This window comes from Musa acuminata, chromosome BXJ3-3 (assembly GCF_036884655.1).
Source record: "Musa acuminata AAA Group cultivar baxijiao chromosome BXJ3-3, Cavendish_Baxijiao_AAA, whole genome shotgun sequence".
Taxonomy (NCBI): domain Eukaryota; kingdom Viridiplantae; phylum Streptophyta; class Magnoliopsida; order Zingiberales; family Musaceae; genus Musa; species Musa acuminata.
In genome coordinates, this window is record NC_088351.1 from 36144614 (window position 1) to 36155684 (window position 11071).

Below are 11071 nucleotides of genomic sequence, written 5' to 3' on the forward strand. Positions count from 1 at the left end.
TATTCTTTTTTCTTTTTTCCCCATTTGTTCAAACTTTTTTTTTACTTTTTTTTCTTAAGAAAAAAACTATTTTATGGATAAAAAATAAAAAAAATAATATTCGTCAAATATATGATTTTTTTGACATTCCATTAATAAAGATGATGTTGATTTGTCAATAATGATAAAACGACAATAGATCAATGATTGCTCCAAAAAATGTGAGCATCTCCGGTCCGTCTGTGACAAGTGATTAGCAGACAAAGATTTAGCTGTCAAATAAGATAGCATTTCTTCTCATAAATATCAGCACATCAATCAATGGTTATATATTTATTGATTTGTTTATTATAAGTCCCAAAATAATATGACTGGTTATCGTTGAAATAATTAATGTTCGAGTGGCAGAGTCGCATAGATTTCTGTTCATTTATGTCATGTCTTGTTCTTTTCTTGTCACCATCGGCACTTGCTTCGTTAAATTATTAATGTGACTGATGTTTGCATTTATGTAAGTCAAACTAAAAAATAAAACGTCATTTAATTATATATTTTTAATAGAAAATTCATATAAACGTTAATTATTTGTGCAATAAATACATTAATCGATCCTAATTTCTGACGATAAAAATAATAATAATAATATTTTTTATTTCTGATAATTTTTCTTCCTCCTTGTGTTTTAGGCGGCATTTAGATTTAGTAGGGTTTGATTCTTCACCTGTGGGATAGGGATTCCTCAGCCTCTGCTTCCTCTTTTGCTCGTGCCCGTCGTCTCCACGATCGGCGCAGTGGAGGATGGACCGTCGCGATCATTAACAAATGCATCGGGTCTCTGCGGCAGCGATGGCATTTAGAAGAAGAGGAGAAGCAGGTGGAAGAATCACTTGCCGTCGAATCATCTCCTCCTCTTTCGACGTCTGCCAACGACGAACTACCGCGCAGGTGCTCGATCCCCAATTTCTATGTATATATGTACGATGTGGTTTGACACCCTATGGTATATATTGTGATCTGTATTGTCGTCTCCGTGTTCTTGTCTTTCTTTGCTGTAATTGATGCCCAAGACCTAACTGGTGTTCGTATCTCGGAGATGTAGTACCATAACTTTCTTGCGAGTGGGACATGAGTTGCCTCTTAGGAATACCAAGAACTGGTGACAATTATGTGATTTTTCTACTTAGACTAATATAATGAGCATATCATGTAAGAACACTTTAGATCTGTCTCTTGGTTCAGGTATAATGAGGATTATCAAGTGGTTAGAGAGTTAACTTGCTGAACACTATCGGATTAAGAATGATAAATTAATTAATTCAGAGTGATTTGGGTTGGATAATCTGGGATGGATGGTTAAATTATCTTCTACCTATCAAAGTACATAAGATGGTTAAAATTAGCTAGATTGTGATAATTAATCCGAATATAACGCCCGAACAAATGTAGCTCGATGATGAGCTTTTTGTTCTGTTAATTGTCATTACGAAAAAGCTGTATGATTTGGCTTTCCAGTGAGGTGTTTCTTGTTGAACACTAATTCGTAGAACTTAGCTGTTGATGGTTTGGCATACTCGCAACAATATTGCCAGGCAAAGCTATTCCAAATTGATTCCATTAAACCTTAGTGATGGTGATAAAGATGAACAATGTTACCTTCATTTTGCTTTATTACAATTTGTATGCGTTTCATCATGCTCTTGATAGCCCACTAGGTAAAATCGAATTTTACCATGTATCTACGGATCAGAGGAGAGGAGTCAACCCAGTGCTGAAAGTTTAAATATTGAATAAAAAGGGTTTAAGAATGCTTGTATCGTGTATTTTCGGGCCTCTCCATGTGTTTGTGTGTTTCTTGATGTCAATATACCCAACCACAAATAGTTGGGACATTAGGACTTGTTGTTATGCTACGTTCAAAATGCATTTGATTTCTTCAGACTTTCCATGACCAGTTTTCAAAACATTATGAAGGATTCCTTGCCATTCTGTTTTTATAACTCAAGAAAATGCATTCCTTCTGTTTCAACACTACTCTCTAAAATAATATCTGACCTTTCAGAGGCTGCAGAATTTTTCAACAGGTATGTTCTTGAATACGCATATATCGGAAGTTCTCTCAAAGTTCTTTCCAGCTACAGTTCTGCCCAGATATCGGAAGTAAATTATCAGTGGTTCAGAAGACAAGTCTGTGTACCACTGGGAACTCCAAACAAGAAATCTTGTGCAGAAACTGGAAGTTCACGAGTATCATGCCACCCATCTCAAAACATGATTGCTTCTGGGGTAATTGATGACAATAAGGCAGTGAAAATATGTTTCAGAAGAAGTAAGATCAGCCGGAAAACTGGTATTTCTTCTTACAACTTACTAACTAGTGGTGTGGACAAATCCAATCCTGCATGCAATTTTTATTATGGTTTAGTTGAAGGGCTGGAGTTTGTGATTAGTTTCTTTGTCATGTAATGCAACAAAATATCTGTCATACAGGCTTTTCATCCCCGGGACAAGCTCTTGTCCGGTAGCATCGTAGACCTGAAGCGGACAACTTATGGTGCAGGTTCAAGCTTTAGGGTTCCTATCACCGATATCTGTCATCTTTTTAACCTCAACAAAGTTTGTGGACAAGTGGTCTAGCAGTTCAACATCTCCTGCGTCTCCGATAACCATGCTTCGCCGCAGTCTCCGATCGATTTGCAGTTTATGAATGGCTCATTTGACCTAAAAATTATTTGGCTTCCATCTATTAGAATTCATTACAGCAGGACTTCCAGTATCACTAGGGACAAGGGAAACAGTGGTGACCATGGTTGGATGAGCTGTGGCATGCAAGTACAGTCGATGCAGATCAACTGTTGCTGTTATTATTATTATCATCATTATTCTTGGCCTTATCATCCTCAGCCTTCTCGATGGTGTACTTGAGGGAACAAATGCATCTAAATGGCTTGACATTGTAATGCAACAATCTCCATCCTCAGTCCATTGATGTAACAGTATGAGAATTAGTCCCAAGGGAATCTTAATTAGGTTGCTAACAAAGTTTGTGTTTGTTGTCATCAGATAATTTTATATGCTACTAATTGAGAAATCATGTGCCAAATGTTGTTATCAGTCTAAACGAAAAGGAAAGATGGAGATTTGCTTTGCCTTGGAGTTTTACATGTCTATCCTTCCGAAGACCAGCAGATAACCTCAGCTTCATTTGTGGTGGGCAAAGCTTATCTCTTGGATTCTTGGATAGATGATAGGGTGTGGAGATATGAAATATTGAATCCCAAGTTTGATTTTTTGAAGGGTTCGTTCTTAAGATAATTATAGTGGATATGGGGGGATGGTCGGATGGCGCTGTCTCGGTCACCGGGTGGAGCGCTTATCCCATGTGTGGATCTGAGATGGATTTGTGTTTATTATGTTGCCACAACATGACATGTCACTACATTATTGACCCATGCTTCATTGATTGATATGAACAGTTGAGGGTTTGGCTCCTCCCGGTAAACCCTCAAAAGCTCACCTTCTTTTTATTTATTTATTTATTTATTTTATTTATTATTATCAATGAGCTGCAGAGTCATTTAACTATTTTTAATATGCATTAAAACCATCTTTTTTTTCAAAAATTTATAATGATAAATATGATATATCCAAACAAGAATATATATATATATATATATATATATATATATATATATATATATATATATATATATATATTGTCCTATCGTTTTTGTGTCGTCGATAATACCAATGGCGTTAGATGATGATTAATTAACAGATGATGCACGTACGAAGATGACCAAGTTCCCCGTTTCCCGTTGCTGTAAGATTGGAGGCGATGTAGTGATCCATGGATAGATCGAGGACCAGATGATCAGCATATGGCCTCGGAGAAAAAGAATGTGAGACAGATCCGAGATTGCTGGAGTTGCAGTATCTTCCATTAATTTGTTTACGAGATTGTGCTTCTGATTGGCTATCAGCGCTGACGTTGTTGTGCGTGTTCTTCGGAATAAGACGAACAAGATTCACCAAATGGACGTTCTGAAGGTCGATGAGACATGGGATTTGGCTTGGAAGAGTCTGAACGAAGAGGAAACACGTAGCCGACACGGTCGCCGCGGATTGACTTCAGGCAGTCAGTCGATGTGCCACGTGGTCAAATGCACTGCAATGGCGAGGGGACACATGTCGCGTCACTCTAAAGGCCTCCTGTAACGCGTTCTTCCGTGTGTACGCTTTGCCTCGACTCCGTCTTCTTCCCCTGCAAGCAACAGTACTTTTGTTTCTACTCTCTCTCTCTCTCTATTTATATCTCCTCGTGGCTGAGTTGCTACAGATGGGGGAAGCATTATAAAATACTATGGGGACTACTGAGATACCAATTATTTCTTGGCCATCAATTCAGCCATAAATAAAAGCTGTTGACGAGCTACATATGAAGTTGCTGACACCACAGGCAATGGGACACGGCAGGATAAGCAAATAGTCTTCGCATAGAAAGAAGCAGCCAAGGCGTCGGTCATGGAGGCAGTAAGAACGTTCAGACCAACGGCAGAAGCAGCCTTCGACCGAACACCATAAACATAAAAAGGGGAAGAGGTTCGCTTCTCCTTCTTCGTTGCAGAAAAAGTATCTCTCTTGATGGAGGCATCGGCATCTCCGTGCTACTCCGACATGGTAAGCGGCAGCCGGGATCAGGTTCTTGGGTTAAGCATTTCTGAGATGATTTCCTGAATGATGCAGTCGGTCTTTGGAATCCGCAGGGAATGGAGCAGAGTTTCTTTGATCAGTGGGAATGGACTGCTCTGGATCAGCTCAGCGCAGACCAACTGGGAGTGGGCCTCCTGCGAGATGTAGAACCGTCTCCCTCCTCTGAAAGCCATGCTTCGTTTCCCAAGAAGGCCACCAAGACCGACGCCTCGTGGCCAAGAATTCTATCGTTTGGCAGGCCGGAATCACCCATCTGTCACTCCGCTCTCTATGTTCCGACGATGAGGCCGAAAGAAGAGATGGCTGTGCCGATCCCCGGTGGCTCGAAGAGGGACTACGACACCATGTCGGGGCAGGGTTCCAAGAGGGCAAACATGGCGGCGAGGACGGCCTCTCATAACGCGGAACACGTCGTGGCCGAGAGGAAACGCAGAGAGAAGCTTAGCCAGAGATTCATCGCACTCTCCGCAGTAGTTCCTGGTCTAAAGAAGGTACGCTCTTGGATCGGTTCCTCCTTTCTGCTCCGCCAACGCTCGACACGTTTGATCGACCTCCAAATTTCTACTCCTTGGAAGATGGACAAGGCCTCCGTTCTCGGGGACGCCATCGAGTACCTGAAGCGACTCGAAGAGCAGGTCAAGTCTCTGGAAGATCAAGTTGCGAAGAGGCAGGCGGAGAAGGCGGTGCTCGTCAAGAAGTCTCGGCTCGGCGCCGACGATGACGACAGCTCCTCCGACGAACACCCATGCGGCAGGCCTGCTCCCGAGATCGAGGCCAGAGTGTGCGACAAGGCTGTCCTCATCAAGATCCACTGCGAGAACCGCAAGGGCGTGCTGGTGAAAGCTCTCTCCGAGATCGAGAAGCTCCACCTTTCCGTGGGGAACACCAGCGTCATACCTTTCGCCGCTGCTTCTCTCGACATCACCGTCATGACCCAGGCAAGATCCACCGCCCTTCTCCTACCCACCACGGTCGTACGGACGAACAACATGAACGAACTTGTTATCATCTTCTTCTGCAGATGGAAGAGGAGTTCTGCGTGACGGCCAAAGAGGTGGTGAAGAAGCTGAACTCCGCTTTCAGACAACGGTCGGTGCGTTGAAGCTAATCAAGATCTCCTCCTCCTCCTCCTCCTCGAGACAAGTTTCACTAGTTTTTGCTGCATGGTGTTGTCCGATCTGCAGGTTCATTGCTCTTCTCTCTTAGCTTTTTTTGCATGCTCGAGCGACTCGATCATGTTTTTGGAGCAGAAGAGTGACACAGTTGCATGTTCTTTTGCGGACTTGTAGTAGGAGGGAGGTTGACTCTCATAAAACCTCTGTTTCTTCCTCTTCTCTGAGGATTTCGACAGTTCAAAACCTGCTTCTCAGTTTCCATTCGATGTCTAATCCTTACAAAGCCCGACGACTCTAGCAAAAGATGTTGTCTATCTCCTTCTCGAGGATCTCTTATGAGTAATTTCTATTCTTTTGTGCTCATCTTGTGGAATTGGACACCGAACATGCTGTGTTCTTGCAAGCAATCTGCCAATCATGCACGAGAGCTTCCATTTAGGTTTGATCCACTCGGTGATGCCACCGCATCAGAATTCGGACGCAACGCTTCTAAATCCTACAAGAAAGAGGTTATCGGATCTTATTTCAGGGTTCCAAACCCGCACCCGAATAAAGTGATCTCATCCTCACCATCCATCTAAAATCGAACGGCTTTGATCGACCCGTAACGCTGGTCCCGTCACTACTCATAAAAGCGAACGGCTCGCATCATTCCCTCGCCTGTCATTGGTTGGATTTCGCCACGTCATCTATGGGACCCAGGGATCTGCCGCCTATAAAACCACCCTCTTCGAGTTCTCCCTCGTCTCTGCTCCGGACCCTTTCTTTCGGTTCTACGAATTCCTTCGGCGATCGATGGCGTCTCGCCCTCTGTTGCTGGTGGGGATTCCTAAAATTTCTCGTGGTGGGAGTTATAACGCTCTAATTTCCTTGAAAGCCCTGCATCCGGCCCATTCCCAGGCGATTTCGGTAAGCAAACCCTAAAAGATTTCGAGTTCTTTCCCCTGCAATGGAACTATGGGTTTTGGGTCGAAAGATCGATGGAGTCTGGCTCCAGGCGGAGGGCGTGTGGGTGTCGGCTTTCGGCGTGCGAATCGGCAGGCCGTCGCTTCCTCCGCCTCGAAATCAAGAAACGAAGTGAGCGTAATAGATCGGGCTCGAGAAGGCCGGCGTGAGAGGCGGCATGGCATGGCTGGCTTACGGAGGCGGAGCGCCGGCGAGAAGCCGGATCTCTGCGATTTTAGGGTGGGCGAGGTGAGACCACAGCCGGTGGTGGTAGTGACCGCAGCGGTGAGGGGGCGGCGGGAAACGAGGTACATGCGGCCGATTTGCTTCGTGTCCCGACCTAGCCCACGACATACGGTACGAACCACGGGCCGGTTGAGCCCAAATGAGAGAAGGGGTGGAGAGCGTTTGGGTTACTTTGGGCCGCAACTGAGATTGGATTGCCGGCTTAGATAATTTTGGGCCGAATAATCCGGGCCCAAATGACGACCCAAATTTGTCGTACTACTACTTGCTTTGGAACCTTTGACATGCTGTTTTCTCTCAGTGGTGTAGGTGTCTTTCAGTGTGGCCGTATCAAAGATTTGAAGTCCACCAGAAGGAGGAACCAACGAATTGGATTGATTCCACGATATAGGAAGTGCCACATTCAAGTTCGTCGCCAATGTTACTTGTGAGAAGCTCAGGTATGGACTACTTATGGAATTCCCAAATCCGGAACTTGATCCCCTGGAATCAGTATTCCATTCTTGCTTTCTTTAAGTTGAAGATGCTGCAATTCTCTTTGGTTTTGCGGTGTGGTGGTGGAAGCATCCGTTTACCAATAGATGGATTGAAGGGAATCCACAAATGGAACCCCTGATATCACCATGCATGGACTAGTGGATGCTTGGCCTGCGTGCAAGGAATCCAGATCACATCCCTTATTCTTAGAATGTAAGGACCATGGCCTTGGAAGCGAAGAACCTAACCCCTAACGAAGAATCCATAAAGGCTAAGAAAGGTTCCAGTCTTGTGTTCTAAGAAATGCATAGTGCATTATACTCCTACCGACGTGGAGTCGTGAAAGGTCAATATACTTCTAGATATATTAAAGTGGACTAGAACTAATCTCAAAACAGAAACCCTATCCTGTCTATCATAATCTAAACTAGGAATAAGTCGAGTTTAGTCAAAGTATATAAGGCTAATTACATATTACCCATATAGTTTGTTATCTTTAACATTCAGATCTCTATATTTTTAAAAGTTATATTGAGATCCTTGTACTTACGAAAGTGAAATATTTAATCTCGTTTATCTTTATGTTGTCGACTCTGTTAACGAAAATATCAAATATATTGTCACGTATGAAAAGCAATAGTTGAGAAACCAATAGTTCTGTAATAGTTGATGAATGAGGAGGTATGATCACCAGAGAGAGAGAGAAAGATCATTTCTACTAGTATTTAACTTTTTAACAAAACCTCTTTAGACACAAAGAGAAAAAGATGAAGCGATTGAATTGTATATCTTATTTCATTTCCTAACAAAACCCTCCTCTCTCACTTTCTTAATTTTTTTTTCTTTGGATGAAGAGAATAGCACTATGAAATTATCTTTTTAATCTTGTTTTAGTGTCATTTTCTACACGTGACAGCACGTATGGTATTTTTATCAATAGAATTGATAGTGTGAGAAGAAATATGATTAAATATTTTGCTTTCGTAAATATAAGAATCCCAATATAATTTTTAAAAGTATAAGGATCGAGATATTAAAAGTCGATCACAAGGGATAACACTCATATGAGTGTTCTTAATTTGGATGTAGCATTTTTTAAGCTATTAGATAAAACGGCATCGAGTAGGATTGCTGGACATCCCAAACCTTTTTATTACCATATGCACCACAGACAGACAGGTAGAGAGAAGACAAACAAACTCCTCTTTTTTTGGTACCTTCGTGGCCAAACAAAAGGAATCTCATACGCTTAGTTGAAACTTGCTCTCTAAAACTATCTCCATGTGAAGGTAGCAGCCATCTGCTTGTCAGGGGCATGTCGTGATCACTGGATGCGATGAGATTGGCCTCGAAAGCAAGTTGATGGCTGATTCTTGTGGAAATGCCGCAGCCAAACGTGCCGCATGCCTTTCGCACACCCAAATTGTGGCCAACCACGTGTGAGTTTGTAGATCGAAGTATGCATTTGTGCGCCACTGTGTGGATTTTAATGTTACGATCCATCTTCGTCGGAAATATTCATGTGGGGTGGAAATTTGGGACCTTTTATATGTTAGTGAAGGGAGTTGCTTTGTAGGGCAACTTTTCTAAGTTGGCGAAGGTATGGATGGAAGGTTTAAAGATAGGGATACTTGTGGCTGCCGTAGTTTTCTCTTCCTGTGTGCTCTGAATATTTCTTCGTCGAGTGAATTGATGCTATGTTTTATTGGTCTTGTCGGTCGATAATATTTTCCTTCATGGTCGTTGTTGATGGCAGTAGTAATCCAAGGAGAGAAACCTCTCTCTCCTCGTCACATTACGTCATTCCATGGATGGTCTCATGAGCTATTTTCTATTGAGGTAGCAGGTGGAATACGTCCATTACTAGCTAGGCAGCAGAGCAAACATTAAAAGATTGCTTGTGGGTTTCTGGTTGAATCACCAGACATTAATGACAATCCCGTGGATCTTATCCTCAACAAGATCGCAAACCTTGGTTCCGTTTGTTTTTAATTTTTTTTCTTTTTACATGTTACAAACAGATCAAATGGATTGGATGATTAAAGAAAATTCTAACTTGTAACCATTTTTTTATTACAGGTTGTGATTCCACTAAGGTTTTTCCTTACTAACCTTTTATGTATTTAGGTTTTTGCTTTTTTTTTTCTTATTCTAAATATTAAGTTCTTTTAACATTTCGATTCTTCTCGATTATATATTAAGAACAGGTACACTTTGATCTTCTTTTCAGGAGCGTAAAAATATGACGATGATTTCTGAGTCAACGTCATATTTTCGTTCTTGAGATAGATAGACCCTCGATTGCTACGAGTTCCGGAGGATGAACTAGTTCAGATGAGCGACCCATATGATGATGATTCTAATAGAAACGATATAGATAACATCACCCATACGCGGATAATTCAAGAAAGTCCAGTTTGTGTTACGTGTCAATGAAACCGATGGCGTCAAAGTTGAGGATCCGACTAAGTATCGAGCACCGAGCGCAATCTCTTGTAATAAGATATGACAACAGGACGTTGAGAAGACGGCTACGTAAACGATGCAGCTGGTTCCCATGCATCGACGCCACGCGTCGCTTCAGATATTGCAGGACTGCCCCTCGTCCTTCCCCGCTCTCAATCAAACCCCATTCCATTTCGACGTAACCTCCAATAATGATAAGCAAGCCATGATGTGGCAACGCAGAGGGAGCTGGCATCGATCTCAGTCCCACTCATCAATCGTTCTTCACGAATCATAAGGAACGACACGGACTCACTGAATCATAATAATTAATGCCAAAAGCTAAAACGATAAGGATCTTCTTGCTTGTACGCAAACCTCCCTCGATTCGTGGCTTGAGTTGCTCATTTCACTACGTGTTGCAGATTCGGTCCAACCAACTGCCGAGTAGGGAGGAGAAACATTCATATGAACCACTTTTCGTTGCTTTTATTTGTATTTCGATTGTGTGTATATCGATCGGTCTTGTGCCAACGAGGTTAAGCTGTTTTGGAACATATCTTCTATCTAAAGGAAATTTTCATTCTTTTAAAGAGGATCGTGTGACATTAATCCATAGCTTATTCTGATATCGACCACTAAATGTCTCTGAGGAGAGATGAATCCCTTTTCCCATTTGGGTTGCACTACAAGAACATTCAACCCATGGTTGTTTCCCTTTTTTCACATGTTCCCCCTAACGGTATCATACGTGCTGTTTCCGATTCAGGTAATGGCCACGTTCATATTCCTCATAATATGTATCGGGAGATTAATTGCACAGCTACCTAAAGAAATAATAACGCGTCATCTGTCCACCATCCACCGATTTAAATGTGGGAGACTCGAGCTCAAATCAATTCGGCTTAATCTCCAGACCCATTTTAACCAAACCCGACCCGATCTATGTAGTCACGTGGGAATCACATGCTTTGGTCAAGCCGTCTCCACCGCGCCCTGTGTATTCCAACCTGGTGTGTCGGCACGATGGCAATCGAGTGATTAAGAGCATCTTGGGCGCCCAATTCCGTCATTGCAGCTCCTGATGGAATCGTCCTCCGAAGCTCCGCTACAAATACCCCGCTTCCTTTCGACGCCTCCCACTCTCGCTCGTC

General features: G+C 42.6%; 1 protein-coding gene and 1 long non-coding RNA gene across 2 annotated transcripts; both read left to right on the top strand.

The window, feature by feature from the left end:
- The first annotated feature begins 658 nt into the window (after positions 1–658).
- LOC135633574 (uncharacterized) lies at positions 659–3123 on the top strand. Its single transcript, XR_010495059.1, has 3 exons — positions 659–924; positions 2048–2326; positions 2467–3123. It is a non-coding gene; the product is annotated as an uncharacterized LOC135633574 (long non-coding RNA).
- Positions 3124–4333: 1210 nt separating this feature from the next.
- On the top strand, positions 4334–6167 carry LOC103978758 (transcription factor bHLH25). The gene is made up of 4 exons (XM_009394680.3): positions 4334–4656; positions 4743–5180; positions 5265–5627; positions 5711–6167. Exons 1-4 carry the CDS (start codon positions 4621–4623, stop codon positions 5789–5791), a joined length of 918 nt encoding a protein of 305 aa, XP_009392955.2. The 5' UTR covers positions 4334–4620; the 3' UTR covers positions 5792–6167.
- The last annotated feature ends 4904 nt before the right edge of the window (positions 6168–11071 follow it).

Bases quoted from the DNA above. Each gene is read 5' to 3' on its own strand.
- LOC103978758 (XM_009394680.3), top strand. From the start codon at position 4,621: ATGGAGGCATCGGCATCTCCGTGCTACTCCGACATG. The intron at 4,657-4,742 runs GTAAGCGGCAGC...TGGAATCCGCAG, and splicing joins CTCCGTGCTACTCCGACATG to GGAATGGAGCAGAGTTTCTT. The intron at 5,628-5,710 runs GCAAGATCCACC...CTTCTTCTGCAG, and splicing joins ACATCACCGTCATGACCCAG to ATGGAAGAGGAGTTCTGCGT.